At 35.7% G+C, this 22,460-nt stretch overlaps 4 protein-coding genes across 4 annotated transcripts; all 4 read right to left on the bottom strand.

Annotated features, from left to right (window-relative positions):
• Positions 1-1,504: 1,504 nt before the first annotated feature.
• Positions 1,505-4,052, bottom strand: LOC107753418 (parvalbumin, thymic CPV3-like). Its single transcript, XM_016569551.1, has 5 exons — positions 3,813-4,052; positions 3,311-3,378; positions 3,067-3,199; positions 2,287-2,396; positions 1,505-1,708 (listed from the first exon to the last, which is right to left on the bottom strand). Exons 2-5 carry the CDS (start codon positions 3,369-3,371, stop codon positions 1,683-1,685), a joined length of 330 nt encoding a protein of 109 aa, XP_016425037.1. The 5' UTR covers positions 3,372-3,378; positions 3,813-4,052; the 3' UTR covers positions 1,505-1,682.
• A 2,929-nt stretch (positions 4,053-6,981) lies between these two features.
• LOC107753416 (parvalbumin alpha-like) lies at positions 6,982-8,622 on the bottom strand. Its single transcript, XM_016569549.1, has 5 exons — positions 8,527-8,622; positions 8,038-8,105; positions 7,453-7,585; positions 7,233-7,342; positions 6,982-7,129 (listed from the first exon to the last, which is right to left on the bottom strand). Exons 2-5 carry the CDS (start codon positions 8,096-8,098, stop codon positions 7,104-7,106), a joined length of 330 nt encoding a protein of 109 aa, XP_016425035.1. The 5' UTR covers positions 8,099-8,105; positions 8,527-8,622; the 3' UTR covers positions 6,982-7,103.
• A 2,404-nt stretch (positions 8,623-11,026) lies between these two features.
• Positions 11,027-12,601, bottom strand: LOC107753417 (parvalbumin-2). Its single transcript, XM_016569550.1, has 5 exons — positions 12,569-12,601; positions 12,051-12,121; positions 11,833-11,965; positions 11,622-11,731; positions 11,027-11,148 (listed from the first exon to the last, which is right to left on the bottom strand). The coding sequence occupies exons 2-5, from the start codon at positions 12,109-12,111 to the stop codon at positions 11,123-11,125; spliced, it is 330 nt and encodes a 109-aa protein (XP_016425036.1). The 5' UTR covers positions 12,112-12,121; positions 12,569-12,601; the 3' UTR covers positions 11,027-11,122.
• Positions 12,602-13,717: 1,116 nt separating this feature from the next.
• Positions 13,718-14,906, bottom strand: LOC107753419 (parvalbumin, thymic-like). Its single transcript, XM_016569552.1, has 4 exons — positions 14,846-14,906; positions 14,565-14,697; positions 13,844-13,953; positions 13,718-13,775 (listed from the first exon to the last, which is right to left on the bottom strand). Exons 1-4 carry the CDS (start codon positions 14,904-14,906, stop codon positions 13,747-13,749), a joined length of 333 nt encoding a protein of 110 aa, XP_016425038.1. The 3' UTR covers positions 13,718-13,746.
• Between the last annotated feature and the right edge of the window lie 7,554 nt (positions 14,907-22,460).

Genomic DNA, 22,460 nt, shown 5'->3' with positions numbered 1-22,460 from the left:
CACATACATACATACACACACACACACACACACACATATATATATATATATATATATATATATATATATTAAGTTTTCTTATTTATATCATATTTTTGTACTTTTTTGTTGATGTGAAATGTCCACCCAACTGCTTAATGTGTTAGAATACCTCAGCAATAATTTTACATGTTAGATCAGTAGTAACACACCAGCCCAGTGGTTACAGATATTTACTTGTAAATTGAAAGTTGCTATTGAAACAATGCTAACGTTGTTATATTTAAACACGTGACCTCTGGCTGAATAATATGGAGGATAAGCTTTGTAGTATAATTGCTGTGTAAGCTCCCCCATTAGTTGTTTGTTAAATCTAACATATTGGGCCATGCATGCACACTGGGATTATCTCAATGGAGCTGATGCCATTAAGGCACATGTTTGCCTGGCTCATTTTGGTCTCTGGCTTCAGTGCAGCAAGGGGATAATCAGAAGCCAGGATTGATGCAGCATTTTCAATTCCATTGTTCTAATGGGCTAAGCGGTAACCTGAGTGGGATATCCTTGCCATTCAGTATTGAGAGGCCCCTTCACTGAAACTTACACCTGCTCTCAGTGTCTGTGCCTTTTGTGCCTACTTAGTCTGCTTTACATTTGAACTCCCTTGTTTTAAGGCTTTGGTTACATCTAGGATTTAAAGGTTTATATTTTGCGGTGAGCAATTTATTGATTAGAAAAAAAATGGAGAAAATATTAACAAAGGACCAAATGAAATAACTTGACTAAAAGCTACATGCTGCTAGATCCACGCATTTGTGAAACATTACATATGCAATTTAAAATTTGGGTTTCTGAAAGTTCTGTTCTCAAATGACGAGGTGCATTTACTCTTTTTTTTCTGTTTAATTGCACTTCAAAGGTTTGCTGAGATAAGGTGTCGTTTGATATATTGGTCACCGTAACAATCTAAAGTAAGTCTATTTCATTTTTAAACTACTGAGGACATTAGAACATTCTTAGTATACTGTATTTACGTCTAACAACAATCATTCGTATTACTATTAAAAAAAACATTTCTATACACCACTGCTGACATATAATTGTAAGTGTAAATATAAACAATGTTGAAATGTGTAAACAGGTTTAACTTACTTTCTGAAATGTTATCAAGAATTACTTTACTTGACTGTACCCATTTTGTGGTAGTTATAGGTTTTGTTAGGATCAGTTCACTTTCAGAGGTTTTTCAGATGTAAAGTAAAAGTGTATTTTCTTTGTTTTGTGCTTATGTGCAGTGCACAGATGAATAAATCTGAAAGCTAAACATCAGACCGTGGAAACAGTATCAGTGGCAAAAGTTCAAAGTTCATGCACAGCACATGCTGGTGGTTTTCTGGTATAGAAATGCTGCAGCTTGTAATCAAATATCACAGAATCCATAGGTATGTCTTACAATTCTGTGTGCATAGAGTTAAAACACAGTAAACCAGATGCATCAGTTTAGTGATTTTATTTTATTTTCCCTGAACAGTTTTGTCATTGGTCATTTGGGGTGAATGTGGGACAACAAAACAAACATGTATTCAAAAGTCAAGTACATTTACTTTATGTGCTGATTCTTCTTTTTTGAAAAGACATCAGGTGTAAAAAGTCAAATGAACGCTGAGGCTGCAGTGCTTATAGCCGAGGGCTCAAGGAGTCTTTCAGGATAACACCATAGTCTGAAACTCTGTAGGGAAGGAGGAACATCAGCATTTAAAACATAGTAAAATAATTCAGACAATGATATTAAAATAAACTGATTTAACAGGGTTAGTCCAATATAAACCTTTTCTGTATAGTTCTCACATATGTGTTTGAGCATATGCTAAAGAGGTGATTTGATCAAATTAAACACTAATGAAAATGAGGAGACAATTTTACTGTGAGCTCTCATTCTCAGCAATTTGCATTCTGCTTTTAGACTTTGTATTGTCCCAGTGTGTGTGCATGACCGTTACTCAGGATTGAAATAATAATTTGAGGTGACGCTGATCTTTGATCCTCTTATGTAATGCAGTGATAGTTTTTTTTCCCACTAGAGTTTCCATGAGCTAAGACAGCTATTAAATCTTTGCACATCTCTGAATAATGATCAGAGAAATTACATAACAGACAAGCAAAGGCCATAAAATGACAAATTTATCAAAGTAAAAATGCAAAAAATAAGGCTTTCCCACCATTTTAAAATCTGCATTCAAAATGATAGATTATGTAGATGCATAAAACACAAGAAAAAACAGGCACAATCTTATGAGAAAACATTACCGTCTACTCCAATCCGGCCATCGCTATCATCATCTGCAGCTGTAAGGAGGCTCTTAATCTCCTTTTCTGTCAGGGTTCGCGCCCCCGGGCAAAATCGCTGGAGAAAGAACCTGATTCACACAAATCCAATGATGAGAAGAATGAAGTGCTGCACTGAACTGTGACTCTCCCAACTTCAAGCAGCTCTGCATTTGAACCCATTTTTCATTTCAGATCTTTCACATACAGCTCATCAATCAAATAATCAAATATGATCTCTTTCACCTGTCCTGGCTAAAATGTGAGCTAAAAATGAAACCCTTCAAAGGACTGTTGTGCATGTCATCTCTCCAGCCATGGGTTCTAGTTCTGCTGATGTCATTACATAATGCAGATAAATCACATAAAGCAGGGACAGTAAAAAACATAATGACAGCATCTTCATGGATTACATTTGAAAAGGACTTAGTTTAAATGGAACTGTGGTATTATCAGGTAAGACATGGACATTTAATGTAAGCTTAAACATAAATAATTCTCTTTATACACCGGATTTCATGTATGTCTATTACCAGCATAGTAAGTGCTTTCCCTGATCACACTGAACAACAAAGCAACATATTGAAGCCATAAAAGCTTTAGGAACTGTGCCTCGAGTAACATGAAATCACAACAACATAGTCTATGGCTCTGTATCTGTGCATTCTGTGGGTTTTAGAGCATTGGCAAACGTTGAAATCACATCACATCATTGTTTGTGATGTATTACACATGAATTCAATAGCAGCCAAAATGACATACTTGAGCTCAGCCTCCTCAATAAATCCACTATTATCCTCATCTATGATGCGGAAGACATCCTTCACCTCTTGCGGACTTTTCTGGCTCAGGCCACAAAGTTGGAAGAACTTTTTATAACAAAAGGAGTCTGGAGCTGTTGGAGAAAAAGCAACATGAGGATTATTGTCATTATTGTCTCAACATGAGACAATTAAAATTTGTCTCCACATTATTATTTATTATTAATAAAATTGTTAATACATACCTTGGCAGTCTTTGACAGCATTTTCAATGGCCTCAGCCGAGAGGATGGAAGTAAGTGACATATTCAAACTGTTGAAGAAAAAAGTATCATTTTTTTACCTTTGTATTTTGTTACATATTTATTTTGTTACTCTTTATTCATTTATTACGTAAATTATCCTAATTATATATTTGTACATATTTGTGATAGAAATATATTTATTAGAAATTCATTCAATTCAAAGAATTCACAGAAATTAGAGCAACATCAAAATGAAAGAAACATTAAAGGCAATACAATAATACAGACAATTTGTAACATTTCCAAATCATCATCATGCATTTTCTAAGATGTTTACACTATTTATTCTAGTTTACGTTCTGTCACTCTCATGATGAAAAATAACATTTCAAATTGTAAACGAATTTAGTTAAAATCCAAAACACGTGTAAGACAGCCAGGACCAACAGTTATAAAGTTTAGCAAATGCTATTTTGATGGTAAGCGGAAAGCAGCATCTGACCTGAGAAGATTTCTCCTCGCGCTGATCCAGAGTAGAGGTAAGGCTGTGTGATAGCGCCTCTCATCCACTGACAACTTATATATATGCACAAGCTAATTGGACGGACAATGAGAGATGCTTGGGTTACCTGAGCGTGTATCAAATTCGTGTTGCAAGGCTCGACTTGAATTTCTTGCCTAACTAATTATCCTATACTATTTAAATGAGCCTCGGACCGAATACACACACAGGTACCTTCACTTCTCCCTAATCTTGTGCGTACTTGATTGAAACGAAACGCTCCGTGTGTGTGTATGCGTCTGTGTGTGTGTGTGTCACTACAAGGGTGCTATTGTGTAGATAGATAGATAGATAGATAGATAGATAGATATAGATAGATATGCTAGTGTTTTATATTTATATTGGACCTCATTTATATGTATATAAAAATATATAAATGTATACAAATATATAGGCCTACATATATAAATATAATATAAATATATAGGCCTAGGTATATAAAGAAATAAATATAGACTATGTGTAAACAATGACTGTAAACAATGACTTTAACAATTAAATGTTTACAACTTTTGCTGTGCATTAGACATTTTTGTAATTTCAAGTGACATTCTCATTGGACATTTAAAATAAATAAATAAAATTAATTTATGCTGTTTTGTGTGTGTGTGTGTGTGTGTGTGTGTATATATATATATAATTATGTATGTATGTATGTATTAAGGATAGGTTCTATGGCTCTCTGGTTATCATAATTATTTAATCATTTTATCTCAGTTAAGTGTATTCTTCTTTTATCATTTTATCATGATAGCACTACTGATTAGGTTAAAGGGGTGATTTCATATAGTCAACCCTGTGACCCTGTTATCATTTTGTACAATAAACAAACTGATAATTGAAAACTGGATATTTAATGAACAGCATTATACTAAAATGTTAACTAAAATGTTCATTTATTTAAAAGAATAGCTATATATCACAACATATTTTACAGTTTTCACATTTAGCTTGCGATAGTAAAATGCTAATTATGTACTTAAAGACATTTTTTTGTGTGTGTGACAGAATATTTAACATTAGAATTTACGTGATAAAATCATGTTATAAAAATGAAAAAGTTGCCACTTTGTGGACATATGTATTGCTTATGCATTTCTTATGAACTGTTTGACCCCTGTTGTGTGAATCACCTTTGATCTGTTTCACAAGATTTAGTTAACATCATCACATATTTTGTGGCCCATAGCAGTTAATTAATAACAATACTGTAAGATACAATATTTGATGCTGATGTACAAGTGTTGCTGTTTAACAATTATACATGCTTACTCAGATTCTTACTGTAGCCCATGCTTGATATAATGCCAAGGTTCACTTTGCAACTTAAATATAGCTTTACATTTAATGAGATTCACTTTGTCTTAGTTTTAAATAAGTAGTCAGGAGTCCAATCCACTTAGGCAGACACTGAGACTAATCACCTACTCATGCAACTTGACACTTTTTTCTTACTTTGTCACTAATCTGAACGATATCCGACGGAGTAATGATTGAGCTTACAGACAGAGAATTTTCTGCATCGTTTGCTGTTCAGGAAAATCAGTCAGAATTCAAAGTAAATAGTACATGTATAGCAAAGATAATCGACAACTTGTAAAAATGTATTTAAGTGAGAACCAAATAGTTAAAATTATTACTTATGTGTTCCTATAAAAACGTGTAAAAATCCATCACATAGTTTTCATACTTTAATGCCATGGATCGAATAAAAAAGTGCATTAAATTTTTTTTTTTTTTGATAATTAAGCAGACATGTAGTGTATCTACATGTATCTACTGGAAACTGATGAAGAAATTGTACTGCCGAGTGCCTTTGGCCTGTCATGGAAAGGGGAAGACAAGACATTGGAGCCACCTAGCCAACAAACCAATATACTCTAATGTCACTGAACTGACTGGTAGTGTTACTGTATAGTGATCTATCCATTTACATTCTCTAATTTGTTAGTACAGTACAGCCAACATGTCTGTCGTTTGTTGAGTCTGCAATTGACATTGACAAATTAACAAATTACACATTTTAAAAAAATCATAAATAAACAGCACACTTTTCAGATAAGAATACGTTGTCGTTTAAATCAGTCATGCAAAAAAAAAAAGTGTATTTATTTGAGAGGCTGCTGGCATGTTTAAATCAAATCAATTGTGGCACCAGACACCACATAGTGGCGGCCACATTGTACTTTCACACGTTTGGTTCACACTGTGCTTTCTAATTTATGTAATAAATAAACAAGCAAACATTAATGTAACATAATATGTTACAAAGAAACATAAAACCATTATGTACATAACTGATTATAACAGGTCATCTGTGTTTTGTGTTTGCTTTATTTGGACCTTGAGTTTTCACTGTTTATAGATCATTGTCCTTTGTCTGTGTCCATTAGTTACTATAGTAGCCTACTCATTGTTTAATTAGTGTTTGCACTTGATGTTCTTTTACTTTATTGGTTTGTTTCAGTTGTTAGTTCTCATTGTTATTTTGGTTGTTTAGTTCCTGAGTTCTTTTGTTAAATATATTACATATTACAGTACTTAGATCCTCCACCTCATCTCTATTGCAATCAATTGTGCCTCCGATAACAAGAACGAAGATTTTTTTAAATGAAAAAAAAAAAAAAATCTAATGTGAAGAGTAACACTAGACGTCAGTGTAGTTTTCACTGAAAGTTAAGACGACTTCTTATTTTTCACTTCCAAAAACTGTACATTTAACAGTATTTTATGAAATGTCCCATTAGATCTATATCTCATTGATTATGTCCCATTTTTATAGTCTTTTGCCAGAGACATTTTCATGATCCTTTACCATAATTTTCTTTTATGCGATTATAACTTTCTATACTGTATTATTTACTAAGCCGTCTTTTAATCTGTCTGATCCTGCAAAGCCATTACTAATGTACCCCTCTTAGAGTAAAAAAAAATAGCTAAGCTATAATGGCAGTGTAATGTTTACACAGAAAGAGGGCAGAGACTGAAAAATGAAAAATAGTATTTATTTTCTCATTGTCCTTTCCCAAAAACAGCATCAAAGATTTTACAGAAACCAACATGCATATCTACAACGCGAAAGACCGTGTGACGTTGACAGTCATTGTGGACCGGGTCCAGCATGGGAGTGGACAGTTAGAATTATGTATAAAAATCAGCCACCCTGATAAAAAAGTGGAGATCTCAGGCTACAATACTGATTGTCAGCTAAAGTTGTTGGTCAGGTGCCATTTATTGTTTGACCAAGGCAGCAAACTCTGTAAAATGAAGGAGAAAGAATTCATCAGAAGACATTGTGGAGCAGCTGGTTATTATATACATATATTATTTGGTATATTGGACAAGGAGCAAATTCCTCACCATCAACTCCAATCATGCCATCACCATCAGAGTCTCCAGCTTTCAGGAAGGCCTTTGTCTCTGCATCAGTGAGTGCCCTGGCGCCAGCAGAGAAGTTCTGCAGGAACAGTCTGAAGAGCACAACAGGCAATTAAGCGTTTTGTTCAAGGTAGTTTATTTTTTTTTAAAGTCTTAAAAATAGTTTATTGAATATGAAAATGTGTTTTAAGATCAGACTTACTTAAGCTCATCCTCCTCAATGAAGCCGCTCTTGTCCTGGTCAATGACAGCAAAGGCCTTCTTGATGTCATCAGGAGTCTTGGCAGACAGACCAACCTTGGCGAAGAAGCTCTTGTATTCAAAAGAGTCAGCAGCTGGAAGGTAATTTCATCAAGATTTTAGCGTGATAGTGGAGATAAATGACTCCAAGAAGAACTTAAGGGTCTTGAAAAACATGGTTGCTTATCCACAGTTTCAAGCTCCATACTCTAGCGAATGATGTTTACACTGAGGTTGACACCCTAAAATGAACATTCTGTCATTATTTATTCACCCTCATGTTGTTCTAAATCCACATGACTTTCTTTTCTCCGTGGAGCACAGAAGGAGATGTTAGGCAGAATGACAGTCTCAGTCACCATTCACTTTCATTGCATCTTAGTCCATACATGAAAGTGAATAGTGACTGAGGCTGTCAGTCTCTATAGCATTCTGCCTTTTGTGTTCCACGGAAAGAAGAAAGTCATGCGGGTTTGGAACGACATGAAATTGATGTTCTCGCTTTAGCTTGTAGGTCAATGGGACGGTCCAGAAACATGCAGGTTACCTTGGCAGGCCTGCAGGGCTGCAGTGATGTCAGCATCATTCAGAATACCAGCGAATGCCATGATTAGCCTAAAAATGACAGAGGTTTTTATTTTACTTGGATTTATATATATTCATTTGAATGTATATACAATTACACATTTTAATTTTTTAATTAAAAAAAACTCTCATAATACTCCATCCATATAACAGATCATCAGAAATTATGTGCTCCCATATGTTTGGTAAAAGGCACATATTAATTGCATATGTCTTTAACAACACCGTGTGTTATGATAAATCCCACCCAGTCTGGCGTAATCAAACCGCTTAATAAAGAGCGATATCCCAACACGTCCAAACTCCAAGACACAAATTATTCCCACGCCAGGTGATCAACACATCCTCTCCGGATCAACCCGAAGTCATATGGCCATTGTTGTTTGTCGTTTTTCTTTCTTCCTTGCAAGATATTGTGAGCTCTTGTAGTTTCATCTGTGAAGACACTCACCTCTGGTTGTCCTTAGGGTTTGGGGTTGGATTCGCAGGGATGAAACTGGCTACTGTAGTGAGGACCAACTCCGTGGCTTCCACCTTATATACCACTACTCAACCGAAATAAGGCATAATGTAATGGACACCGCATGACGGGCAGTTGGTTGAAAAACTTGTCCAGTAGTCAGGCTGTTCTATTTTTATGCACTTAAATGAAGATGCTTAAAAGGTACGTTTGTATAAGTCCTTAATATCGAGTCGGCTAATAATAGCCTATACGATGCTGATATGGATGAAAGCGCTAGTATGTATCTGAAGATGAGCGGGAAGAGTTAAGGTCATGCCTGAGAGAAACTGTGTAACTGGAGCAAATCATCTCACGCCTCGGAGCTTCAAGAGGAAGCGCGTGAATCACAAATTAACCCGTAATACTATTATTTTCAGTCGGTACCTGTTTTAATATAAGGTATATAAGGTAAATGCAAACTCACAGGACATCGTAGCGCTTGTAACGTGTTTATCTGACATGAAGATATAGGCTAGTCAAAGAGTTCGGCTGTTGGTCCTTGTTACTTTAACGTCCACCGTATGGATTCGCGATTCTCTTGACCGCTGCTTGCCAGCGTCACGTTTGATTTTAAATACATTTATAAAATCGACAGCTATTGTGTGTATTAGACCAATGATAAAATGTTTCTGACTAGAATTTGGACCTTGTTTACAGAGAAACTTTTTATAGATGATTATGTCTAACGAAACGTCGCTAAGCCTTGGACTTGACTTTCATTTATCAAAACAGTCTTAATTTCTCTGCATTTCTTTTCTAGCTTGCTCCCTAATCATATTATCTAATAAATCTGGTATGTCTATAAACCTGGTGTATTACACATATTGTTGGCTCTTTGATGCACTGCTTTTCTTCCTCTTCTGTAAGTCGCTTTTGGAGCTTCTGCTAAATGCTCAAATGTAAACTGTAGGCTGAATGTAAAATAAAAAGAAATTATGAATCTAAATGAAATCTAAATTCTCAAATATTAACCTGTTTGGTACTGATACCCAATAAAGCTACTGTCAGATCATGATATAAAAGTCTTAAGTTGAATAGCTTCTCCCATAATAATGACAGTGTATTGGGGACAGTGATTCTTGGTTATAACAAAATATTTGTTACAATATTTTTGAAAATTTTCAAAAACATTTTGTATAGCATGATTTTAGAAATCTTTTGAAACATTTTCAGCATTCTTTACATTATGAAAACGTAAATAAACAGACAAAGCTGTTTCAAAATAGCTAATCCTTTACAATTAGATGGATGAAAATAGCCTAAGTAGAAAGACACTAAGACTATATCTACTATAGTTTTTAAAATCAGAATTGTTATGCTGTTAGACAGTGTTTGTGCACGTTCATATATTAGATCAGAGAATAAACTTTCTTTGGCTATGAGACATTTTAATTTAATACTGTTTTCAGTAGTAGCAATTACATAGAACTGTGTTGTTAGTAGTACACTCCAGCATTCAGAGAATCAGTTTCTCCTGCTTTGCTTCAGTCGAGTTGTGTGTGATATGCCTTTGGGTTCAGAGTATAAAGTGACATGCTCACTCAGTCACTGAGAACTGTAAGTGATGCCTGTAGCCTGCATAAGGCTCATTACAACCCTCTACATTGCGAGTAAATCACTCGCATATGCGACTAAATCTTACTCTGGGCGACTAAATGATGTCTAATATTAGCCAATTGCTAATAAATTCTCAGATTTTACTCGCCAGTGTGTGAGTTGGAGGCTGAGTATAAGTTTATTATACAGTGAGAGAGGGACAGAGAGAATTGACGCGCTACATGTAAACGATATTCTTTGTTGTATTTTGTAAATCCCACAGCTCGGATTCAGCGCGAACTAACATGGCGGCGCCCATCACCCAGTATAGATCAACTAACACGGTCGATATAAAAGTTTTTAAACTACCAAATAGATTTACTTTGTCATTTGCACTTATATATTGTTGCTCTTTTGTTAGTTTTGACTGCTTTTATTGTCCTCATTTGTAAGTCGCTTTGGATAAAAGCGTCTGCTAAATGACTAAATGTAAATGTAAATGTAAATGAGTTTCTGTGTTAGACAGGGGTCATTATGTTTATATTTAAAAACTGCTTATATCTCTGTGACATTAACTAGACCTCTGCATGCATTGGTTGTGCTTATATACACTGTGGAATCTTAACACTGTCCATGTCTAGATATTCCTATATTTTCAAAGTAACAGTTTTAACAATTGTAATGTAAAAGTAAGAATTTCATTAAGAAATGTCAAAGTTAAGATTTTTGTACTCTCATATGTAAAAAAATAAGAGGAAGATGCACAATGTTGTTTTAAATCGAATGTATTTTTATTTCCTTAAAGTGCAAAAGAGATTGTAAGTTTGCACACAAAAGGTTTTTTACAGAACAATACAATGCAATGAAACAACATTAATAATAAATAGCTTTTCAAGACATTGAACGTGCGTTCTTTGAAAGGAGGAGTTTGCAGGGCATTCATAAATAAATATAAAAAAGATGATAGGTAAGCAGAGCTCTGGTTCCAAAGACAAGGGTCCATGAATGCTTAGGCTTTTACAAGCAAAGCAAACTCTGTGGAAAGACATTGATAAAGAAAAACAATTAGTCTTGCACTTTTCATTTTAACAATTCATTCCGTTCAAGCAGCTCAAAGTTTAGAGGTACCTTCTATCTCGACATCATTTAATCATTTATAGGCTACCACATATGACATTCTTACAAAACGAAACAATTATTTAGTATGTAAAAATATGTTTTTCATGAAGATTTACGCCACTTTTATTAGGTCTATTGCTTCTGCTAGTTGGTTTGCTGACCTGCTTTAAATATAAATATAAACGTAGCTGCAAAATCAAGAGCTATAAAAGATGATAAATCAATTAATGTTAAGACTTATTAAGCAAACATTAAAAATGTTCTGTAACTAAGAGTTTTTAAGTTTGATTGCATCACCAGAATTCGTAGTTTAACCATGTTTTATCTTGTTATGCTTTGTATCCTCAGTGCTATAAAGTCCTAAATATTATGAATATGAGATTAAGTACCATCAACTCCGATTTTGCCGTCACCATCGCTGTCACCAGCTGAGAGGAAGGCCTTGGTCTCAGCATCAGTCAGTGCCCTGGCACCAGCGGAGAAGGTCTGCAGGAACAGTCTGGGAACATTGAGGAGAATGGAAAAGAGCATTAAGAAAACTGCCTGTATAATATAATATAATAAATGCATTCAGTAATTCTAAGTCTGTTGCTTTCATACTTCAGCTCATCCTCCTCAATGAAGCCACTCTTGTCCTGGTCAATGACAAAGAAGGCCTCCTTGATGTCATCGGGAGTCTTTGCACTCAGGCCAACCTTGGCGAAAAAGTTCTTGTAGTTGAAGGAGTCAGCAGCTAGAATCACATAAAACAGAATCCATATTAAAAATCAGCTAATTAAACAATAGTCTATTGGCGAGTTATAGCAGATGTGTCTTACCAGCGCAATCCTTAAGGGCTGCAGCCACATCCTCGTCCTTGAGAATTCCAGCAAATGCCATTTTGATTTATCTGGAAATTAGACGCAAACAAGATGATGGTGCATTAAGATGCATAAAGGTTTCTGACTAAATTAGTGTAACATCACATTAACTGCAACATTTAGTGTCATTTCGAATAATTCTCAAACAATTCTCCCATTTGGGTTAAACTTCTTCCTACAGTTAAAATATGATTTCTGTGAGCTCATGTGAGATTGCCAAATGAAAAACACCAAAAAAGTCATGAAAAAAATTGACAATCATTGCAAGCTCATCCAAAAACTCAAGAAAGTAAGTAGAAAGCATGGTCCTTGGTTTGGTTAATTGCAGAGATGTACTTTCGCATTTTCAGTCCTGCTGCAAGTCCATTCATATCCTTATTTTATTCCTCCATTTCTCGTTAATTATATTCCATGGTGATTAGAGAAATTCATCGAGCCCTGGTGTATGATCCTCAAGGTGTCTCTGGTAAACTCACCTTTGCGCTGCGCTGGCAACTGTTCCACAGATGTGCGACGACTACTCAAGCACCCATGGGCCTGGCTTTTATACTTTAGTCTCTGGGGTTGTAACAAACACCATTTGCTTAGGTTGGGTTAAGTTTCAAACTAAAATGTGTCCACTAGTCATATAGCTCTATTTTTATCCTTTCGAAAAGGGGATGCTCTGAGTCCTTATGGGAAACATATGTGGGACATCTTAGTGCACACACTGCATGTTGTTGCACGAAAATGTGTTTGCATGAAAATGTGTGCAATGCATTTATATGTAAAGTAATTCTTTGTACCATAATTCGTATATTTTGCCCATTTAGCCTTGTACTTTGATCATTTGAAATCATTTTTTGGGGTCAAACAGGAATCCCTGCTGGATAAACTGAAATTCCTATTTTGCAGTCTATTAATTATTTTATTTATGAAGTTTAGTACAGTAAATGTTAGGATTCTTTATTGTTCATTGCAAATTATTATTGAATTCAATTTAAGATATTTTTCAACTGGGAAATGTGTAAGAATATTGTTTTATGTTTTTTTTTTCTTGGGGTGGAAGGGGAGGAGGGGTGTCAACCCATTTACAGTCTCTGTCCCATGTATATTCTATGCATGCAGTAAGACGATGCTAAGCAGATTCTGGGACAGCTGGAGATTTGAGCAACAGCAAACGTTTCGGAGTTTCAGATCACTGGCAAATATGATAAAACACTTTTTATCTCTAAAAGAGGCTATTTCACTCAATACCTTAATTAATAGTCCTATGTGTATTCAACATTGTGATGACCAATGCACAAAATGTCAAAACGTATGCAAAACAATACAAACTTTTACAAATATTGCAGTACTTTACACATCATTGTAGTTTTAATGTGTTAGCTTGTTTACCCAGCAGCTGCAAAATTATTTTGTTTGAATTATAAAACTCACTAAATAAATAAATTGCAAGACATACACAATATAGATGCAAAAAAATATTGTTGAAAACTTTTTATTTTGTGTTCCTTTCTCTTGTAGAATTTCTAGGTTCATACAATAACATTACAGTAAAACATAGAAGACAGAGCACAATCCTGGACAATTCAGCTTTGAAAACTACTGAGTGACAAGACCAGTGGCAAAGCTCATCATTTTTCTTTGCCATGTTTGACAGTCACAGCTGGTCTCAGGAAGAATTAACGAGGGCTGAAAATTCTACAGGAAATGAGGAGATGTAGATTAATCTCTTATTTATAAAATATCTGCGTATTTTAGATACCAACCTTCCCAGCCGATCTTCCCATCCCCATCCATGTCTCCAGCCATGAGGAAGGCCTTGGTTTCAGCTGCTGTTAGTGCACGAGCCCCTTTAGAGAAGTTCTGCAGAAACAACCTAGAAAATGAGTCACAATATAATAAGTGAACATGTAGAGATTATTTGGTTGAAACGTTTTGTGCAATCATGGAATAAACAGGTCACATTTATTTATTACAGTGAACATCAGCAGTGTGATGTTTCCTCATTTTTAATTTTTCCTAATTTTTTCTATGGCAATTCTGTATATCAGTGTGATTATCAGGTAAATAAAACTGGCACTACTTTTATGTCTCTTGTATTATACAGCGGACTCACTCTCGGTTTTTTTTTTTTTTTACAAACACAACTGATGCAATTTTGTGTATCAGTGATCAACTGCATTGAAAATGAAGTCTAGTAACATTAACTGTAACTAGTAACATTATTGTAATATTGTCCGTCTTGTTACGGTCTTATGTATTGTACATTGTAATGCATTTTCTTTTTCTTAGTGAAATGCTTTAAGATAAGAGAACAGTAAACTCAAATCAATGTTTCATGCCCATGTAAAAAATGTATTGACCATGTAATAAACTGAATGACTACACAATCCCTAACATATCACACTTGTGCAACTCCGTTTTTCAGTCACTCTAGCTGCCTCATAAACATACATGAAAAAAAAGTATTTAGGCAAATTACTCAACTGTAGTTCATCCTGTTCAATGAACCCACTCTTGTCCTGGTCCAACATTTTAAAGACCTTCTCTATCTCAGGAGGAGACTTCTTTGACAAGCCTACTGTTGCAAAAAATGTCTTTGGGCTGAAAGAATCCTTTGCTGCAAGAATCAAATTAAAAAGAAAAAAATCACAACGGATATTCTGACAAAATAAAAAAGAATAAAATGTTTCTGACTAAAAAACAAACAACTCTCATAGTAATATTCACAGAGGTGAATCTGAAGTGGAGTATCATTCATGCTTTACCTTTACATGCATTGATGGCAGTTGAAATATCAGAGGCAGCCAAAACGTCTGTGATAGCCATTTCTCAATGGATCTGAGGAAAATCCGAGGCCTCTATTGCAGCAGTATCTTCGCTGAGGTTAACAGTCTGACCATCACTACATGATGTCAAAAACCACCAGTGTTTGTATGTCAGCTGCAGCTGTGTCCTTTACACCACCTGACCTGTCCAGGACACAGAAGTGCTACTCGAGTGAAGCACCTCACAATCTACTGGAGATTGTGGACAAACAAACACAAATCTTATGATTCATAATAAATGTGATGTGTTGCTAAATATCAGCAGGTTATATTTGGTTCACCCATTATGTTTCATTCACTTAAAGTGAAAATCTTTGTAAACATCCTGTTATTGTTTCACTGTCATTATTGTGCGTGTGCCTACACAATATGATTTAAAAGCAGTATAGCCGCCGTGAAATTTTGCTCAGTAAAGTATGTTTATTTTCCTCACAGATCAAAGGCAGAAGGCCTGATCACAGTATTGAAGCACAATAAGGTGAAGTCCACCTGTTTTTGTGTTTACGTGACTCTACCGATAGCTTTGTCTTTGCGCACGTGCTGATCTACAGCAGACGGACTGTGCGCGGCTGTGACGTCAGCTTCACTTCCTCCGCAGGCTCTTTTCCTGAGGATGGACGTCTGCCTGCCAAACCAGGGGCCAAAGCAATGACAAAAACATCCTTCCAGCCCACTAGCTGCCCCTGTGGCCTTGTCCCGCTCTATACTACCTCTTGTTTGCAGGAAGGCCATGTTTCCTGAGTGACAGGGATTTGAGGGGGATCGGGGCTGGACTTTTCATATTCTCTATAACACTGTTTGCTTTGTCTTTGTTTATATGTTGCATCAGGTGCATCGAAGAGCGCCTGGAGCCTTATGATATTAGAAATGCTTTTTAAACGGACAGAGAAGAGATTTGACCTGGTGAGTTAATATGATTTAGAATATACCATTATTTGGTATATTTGAACAAATAGTAGAACATATTAAATATCTTGCTTTTCTTTGAGTCTTGTTTTAAGAACAGCATTAATGACTATGTAAATGTGTATTTCATGACAAGGGCATTGTTTTTGCTGCTTTTGGACCAAAATAGTGTTTAAACCATAACGTAATGGTGCTCGTTTATTGCTGGTGAGTGTTTATTCCCTCTTTTATTGAATGTATGGCAGCTCTTTTTAATAACTGAACATGTTGGGCTCAGAGAAAATGTGCAAAATTGTACCTTTATGGGTACAACAGCACTTTGTATACCTTACATACCTTTAAACGGTGTATTTTATAGACACCTTAGTAATTTGTACCGTTAAAGTACTACTATAAACTTTTTTGTGTAAAGTAGGTGTTGTACCTAAAAGTAAAGGTTTTGCACTTTTTTTTGTAGGAGTGTATAGTTGATGCTGTTGGGAAATACTTCTGGAAAAATTATATGTCCTGCAATGTGATTTAAAACATCATTTTCTTTTATAATTATTTTCATATGCATTTTGTCACACAGATGTATTTGTCATATCAAAGGACCATTTATAAATAATAAAGATCCTTTATGGTTCCATTATACCCTAACGGGTGACTTTCAAAGTGAAAATGAGATATTATATATTCAAAATTAGATATTTAAAAAAGAAGTTTATTTATTTAGTTAGTTAGCTAGTTTAATTAACTGCAAGTCAATAGGGTCAAATGTTTTGGTCCCCATTCACTTTCATTGTATGCACAAAAACAGTTGAAACATTGTTCAAAATATCCTCTCTTTTATTTAATAAGTCCTACTGGTTTGGAAATGCTAAGGTGGTAAATGGTGAATTGGTAAATGATGACAGAATTGTTATTTTTGTGAGATATCCTTTCTAATTTTGATATATCCTTTCCATTTTATGCATCAATTACCAATGTATTTGTTTTATTCCCGTAGTTATTTTCATTAATACTTGTTAAATTTGTCAGGGGGTAGTTAAAAGAAATGAGTAATAAGCTGATAAGTGAGCAATGTGTTGCAATTACTGTACTTAAATCATTACATGTCTGGGACACGCCCTGTTTTATTTTGAGACGCTTTTTTCCACGCCAAGGTTCTCAGTGACAGACTGATTTCTCACTAAGCCTCTCTTGATAGATTTACAACTTGTTTGATGCATCATCAATTGCTCTTGATCCGCCAACTCCATTGTCATCAGAGCATTAGACATATACAAAGAGTGACTCTGCGAATGGGAATACCTTTCAAAAGCTGTCCCTAATTAAAGCTGATTGTGTCTTTCATAAGCGAGGACACAGATTGCGCTGTTCCCCGTCTCTCGGGTTTAGTTGCATCTCTATCTATTTCCAGCTGACCAGCTGTGATGGAAGCATGCCGAAGGGACTCTCAGATTTAGCCAAGACGGCCGCCTCAGTTTCAGTTCCCGCCCCTACTCTTCCCTAGCATCAATCACTCAACACCAAGTGTGTGCGTGTGTGTGTGTGTAGGTTGGAATGTTCGTATGCGCATGTATGGACACCCTGAGGTGACCTCGGCCCAGATCACATCATTAGCCGTAAATCTGAAGGCACCCACAAAACAAACACATTTAGAGCACATTTGGGCATTCTTCCTCACCGTCTGATTTACACGCAGATGAAATGAGGTCTTATGCAACACCTGTCTCTCCTATCCCACGACTGACTGCTCCACTTCCATGTCTGTGAAATACACCAAGGCGCTAATTAAGCAGCCAATCTTGCCAGGCTGCGAATTCCCCTTGTGCTGATCATTGATATGCCCCTTGGGGGCCTGTAAAAGTGGCAAGAGGCCAGCGAGACTCCTGGACCTGCACAATGAGATCACCAAGACTTGGATCAGTTGTGTAACGGCACTCATGTATCATGCCACAGAGTTGGACACTTCACACTGTGGATCTCATGAACTCTTCATCCAACGAAGCCTGTGAGCAGTTGGTTTCGTGCCGCTGAAAATTAGAAAAGCCCCCCCAGGAACTCCTGGTCTTTCCCAATGCCGTGCTGACATGCATACTTAAAGGGACAGTTCACTCAAATATTAGTTCTGTCAGGACCACTATCGTCTGCGAAAACTGCTGATAATACTGAGGGACCTTATATATGAATGCTTAGATAGGTGTCGTATTCCCATAGGTAGATGGGGATCAGCTGAGAGTCAGCTGATGCGAGCTTGACTAACGTGACCTGCCAGAACTAACGCTACGCTTGATAATTCTGTCATCATTTATTCACCCTCACGTTGTCACACACAAGGAACACAGACAAAAGAAATGTTTTTATCCGTACAATGAAAGTCAAAACAACTTTGGTCCCCATTGACTTTTATTGTATGGACATTAAGCTTTATTTGTGTGGTCAGTCTTTTAAAGTGGTTCCAAGTAACTTTTGGACCGAAATGCAGTCATGCAACAGGAGCAGAGCATGCCAGTTGCATTACGACTCGGTGACTGTCCCTCTGCTTGTACAGTACATTTGGGGTTTCCCTGAGCCGCCACAGGCCTGGCTCTAGTTTTATGAGTATGACAGTATCTCTTGGATGGACTTCACACTTAGCAGAATGGCAGCATACAGCCATGACATTGGATACAAATCTGGCATCGCATTTTTTATAGCATTTCATCCCGTAAATGTTTTTTCCTTTCTCTATTTTCCTTTTCTCTATTTTGCTTTCTCTGCTCTAAGTCTGCCAGACTTAAAACAGGTGACATTTTTCTTTGCATAAACGCTATCCTGTAAACACAGAGAAGAGAGGAAAATAGAAAGTCCCAGTAAGTAAAACATACTAATATTAGAGATTATAGGGCAAAGGTTGCAGATGTGTGATCCAACACTTTAAACTCAATATCAAAGTTAAATAAAAGTTATTATATAGGATTCATTTTGATCTTTAATTAAAATACTATTTTCATTTTTATTAGTATTAATGTTTTTAACAATGAAATATTGTTGTAAATATGTATTCCTACATCACACTATACAACAGCCAAAATGAAACTATCTGATTAGTATTATATCGTGTAGTAATGTGGGTTAACATGCTTAATGAAAGTTATTAATGAAACTCACAACAAGATAAAGTAGTAATCCAGATGATTTTAATTATTTCTGGGTGTCTTCCGAAATAATTGTCATTCTACATCTTTAGCAGATGTTTTCTGTAATCTAATTTCTTGGGCATATATAATTTCTTTTGCATAAAAGCAACTCAGCATATGTACATATTATAGAAGTCTTTCCAAATAAACTGATTTGTGGAATATCAAATAAAAAAATAATTTTCTCGGTATGTCCTTTCACCCACAGGACCTGTAAACCTGATCCATGACTGCAGAGCAAAGGCAGGCAGACTGCCGAGACTGACAGAGCTTTTTTTATTTTTTAATTATAGTGACACAGCATATAGAGAAATCTACTGAACATCCCTGCCCATATATAGTTACTATACAGGATTAGATTAAGGATGTAAAGCTGACAACTGAGAATACAGAGTGTTACACTTTGATATGTTCCCTATAAAACTGAATATGGCGCTTGATCTGTTTGCTAATCTAACTCTTTAATAAAATAGAACTATTAAAATCACATTGTTAAAACTCTGGCATGATGTGAAGAGCTTTGGGCATCTCTAAAATAATATTTCAGTGCATTTAATTCTCAAAATCACACCAGATCCCTGTGCAATCTCCTTAAATGGTAATAATCTAAAATAGTTTGTTTTCTCAATCCACTGTCAAGTTTTAATGGAAATCTTTGAGCTACACGTGAAGACAGTTCACCTCAGGATCCACCAGGGGGACTCTTGCTGCAAAATGTATACAGTTTTGAATAGTAAGGTATTTATATTTTATATATTTTATTTAAAAGGCAAACAACCAACATCCCCTTCAAAGTACTGTTTTTGGAAAGGATTTGAAAAAAATATAGTTTTTTTTTTATTTTTTTACAATGTATTACAACAACAGAGTTTTTAACTTACATTACAGATTATACAAAGGTAGGTCTTTTATAGGTCAGATAACATGTTCATCCTTATGCATCCTCAGTCATGTCACAGCAAGAGGACTGTAAATAGTTCTAGTGGAGTTAGCCTTAACTGGCCTCCCTGTTGCATCTCTGGCCAACTTCCTACCACTCTAATTTAGACTGTTTAGTAGTTCACACCAAGTACCAAATCATCTCATCCTTAGATCAGGGTCACAACTGTTAACTAATACTAAAACTATAAAATAATTACTTGATATAAAATAATACATTAAAAAAAACCTTCCAAACATCTCATTTTCGTTTAGTTTAAATTGAAGCACTGAAATAACTAAAACTAAACAAACTAACACTTACAACTTAATAAAAACTATGTAAACATATTTAAATAATAATAATAATAATAATAACAAAACAAAATTACTTAAAGTTTCAAATTAAACCAGAAAATTTAAAGATAAAATCTAATTAACAAAAATTATAATAGCATATTGATTATACTAAAATAATTCAGATTAAACAGCCTTTGTGGCCAAAGATTACAAGCAGATATCTGGTCCACTGGAACTTTATGTGTTTGCATAAATATTGATAGAATGTGTATTATTTACTATAAAATTATTTATGCAATGAAATATTTTTATTTGAAACAATATTTAAATGAAAAAAATCATTTATTAAAAAAGGGGATTCAAAGTTTACATGCTGAGCTGAAACTGAGAAAAGACAATTATTATGGAGACATTTATACTGTATTAAATTCAAATGGCTTAGTACGGCTTGAAATTTTATTGGCAGGTCCCTGGGGTGATTTATAAACACATAAATTAATGATGCAATGTACGGCACCATTTTAATTTAAGCAGAAGGTGGTAATATATTTGTGTTTACAAATCCATCTTGAATTACTCACACTATTCAGGCCGTCTGTACACCAGAGCTGCAGTACGAGGCACTTCCCAACTTTTCCAAAAAAGGTTACGACAGCCAAGGCTGACGTTTCATTTTTGTCCCCTACCCAGAATGCAGCAGGGCACCAGACGAATGGAGTTGCTGTTGTAGTGGGGCATGTAACTCTCCGCGCCACTGGCTCTGATTTGCATGCTCAGAATAAGCCCAAAGGCATCCAATTACACAGCTCTCATGGATTGTTTGGTGTCACTTATCATCCGTTTGAGGGATATGATGATTCTGCTCTTCATGTGTAAAAGGATAGCGTGAGGTTCTGGGCCCCTTTTTTGTGAAGCGTTACCACTCAATTGGTGGGAAGATCGACACAAACCCACTTAAAATAGTGGACCTCCTCCCTTTTTGGTAGCATGCTAGGCTTCGGGACCCCTACAAGGTCTGTTGCCATAGTTCGGGGTGAGCACATTCCCCTCAGTGATTTATAAAAAATTAAGGCTAAAACAGAGAAGCGCTTTTTACTGAGAGTGAAACATGGCCCCAGATGATTTATCTGAGAACTTTGGTCTCATGATTTCTTGTGCCTGATCATTTCATTTATATCACAAAGAGCTGTATTGGTATTTCTAATGTTTTATATCATAGTCTCTTTAGAAACATATATAAAAATGAACAGCACCTGGGCATGACATAAGGATTTGGTTTAGCAATAATACCGTAATACCTCTGCTCCAGTTTCTCTGTCTCAGTGCTTTTAGCTGCTCATTTTAAATGGTAGCTGCTAGGTCTTCGGTTTCAGAAGCTTGGAGCAAAACAATTCCTGAAGAAGAAACCCGAAGCTCCCTGTACTTTCTTGTCAGGCTTCTGATTGAACTACCAGCTGCATGTTTGCTCCTCCCCACGCTCAGGCCTGATGGGTATGTGTATATGCGTGCATCTGTTGCCAGCTGGGAACAATATCCTGATGCTGAATGAGTGTGTTTTGTAAAACTCCAGCATCAGTGATTTTGTTGCCAGAGGAGCACCTTGGACATCCTGTGCGTGTGTCCTCAGAGATGGAGCTTCCCTCGTTCTGATCCGCACACGGTTGGAAAGCAGTGCAAAAAAAAAATGCCTCAGGACCGGTGGTATTAGGCTAAATTTATGTTTTATACCTGTATAATCTAAATGGTCCACTTTTATTAGTATACAATAAATAATTGGCTATTATGTTCTGCAAAGAGATAAATGCCTTATACTATTTATTTACTGATATAACTGCAGAATATATACATATATTTATATCTATTTAAATATGAAAAATAGCAGCTGTGCAATAAAAAGTCATTTTGAGACTCCGTTAATATTCTTCATAATGTGTTGTGTTCACGATTGGCCACTGTGTGTCCTAAGTTCAATTTGAGGTTGTGTTTCTGGAAAATGTCCAGCAGAGGGCACACACACTTCGCCTTGTCTGTTGGAGTAACATGCGTGACAAGAGCACAAAGTATCACAGACTCTTGAGGTGAGCCTTTGTAGAATTTGGTGTGAGCAAATACTGTTATTTTATTTAGTCACTGCTTACTTAATAAATAAAAGGACCGAAAAACCGCTACAATACTACTACAGTGTGAGTACATAAAATTATTAGTCAAGTCGATATTCTGATCATATATTTTTCCAATGACATTTTACCCATTTCAAACCACATCAA

This window comes from Sinocyclocheilus rhinocerous, unplaced genomic scaffold (assembly GCF_001515625.1).
Source record: "Sinocyclocheilus rhinocerous isolate Xijiao unplaced genomic scaffold, SAMN03320098_v1.1 scaffold2216, whole genome shotgun sequence".
NCBI lineage: Eukaryota > Metazoa > Chordata > Actinopteri > Cypriniformes > Cyprinidae > Sinocyclocheilus > Sinocyclocheilus rhinocerous.
The sequence above is the reverse complement of the archived record's forward strand: the minus strand, read 5'-3'. Positions and strand labels throughout refer to the sequence as shown.

Coding starts and splice junctions, on each gene's coding strand:
- LOC107753418 (XM_016569551.1), bottom strand. CDS start 3,371: ATGTCACTTACTTCCATCCTCTCGGCTGAGGCCATTGAAAATGCTGTC. Junction 3,200..3,310: donor TGCTGTCAAAGACTGCCAAG/GTATGTATTAAC, acceptor TTTCTCCAACAG/CTCCAGACTCCTTTTGTTAT. Junction 2,397..3,066: donor ATTGAGGAGGCTGAGCTCAA/GTATGTCATTTT, acceptor TGTGTGAATCAG/GTTCTTTCTCCAGCGATTTT.
- LOC107753416 (XM_016569549.1), bottom strand. CDS start 8,098: ATGGCATTCGCTGGTATTCTGAATGATGCTGACATCACTGCAGCCCTG. Junction 7,586..8,037: donor AGCCCTGCAGGCCTGCCAAG/GTAACCTGCATG, acceptor ATTACCTTCCAG/CTGCTGACTCTTTTGAATAC. Junction 7,343..7,452: donor ATTGAGGAGGATGAGCTTAA/GTAAGTCTGATC, acceptor TGTGCTCTTCAG/ACTGTTCCTGCAGAACTTCT.
- LOC107753417 (XM_016569550.1), bottom strand. CDS start 12,111: ATGGCATTTGCTGGAATTCTCAAGGACGAGGATGTGGCTGCAGCCCTT. Junction 11,966..12,050: donor AGCCCTTAAGGATTGCGCTG/GTAAGACACATC, acceptor ATGTGATTCTAG/CTGCTGACTCCTTCAACTAC. Junction 11,732..11,832: donor ATTGAGGAGGATGAGCTGAA/GTATGAAAGCAA, acceptor CAATGTTCCCAG/ACTGTTCCTGCAGACCTTCT.
- LOC107753419 (XM_016569552.1), bottom strand. CDS start 14,906: ATGGCTATCACAGACGTTTTGGCTGCCTCTGATATTTCAACTGCCATC. Junction 14,698..14,845: donor TGCCATCAATGCATGTAAAG/GTAAAGCATGAA, acceptor TGATTCTTGCAG/CAAAGGATTCTTTCAGCCCA. Junction 13,776..13,843: donor TGGGAAGATCGGCTGGGAAG/GTTGGTATCTAA, acceptor CATTTCCTGTAG/AATTTTCAGCCCTCGTTAAT.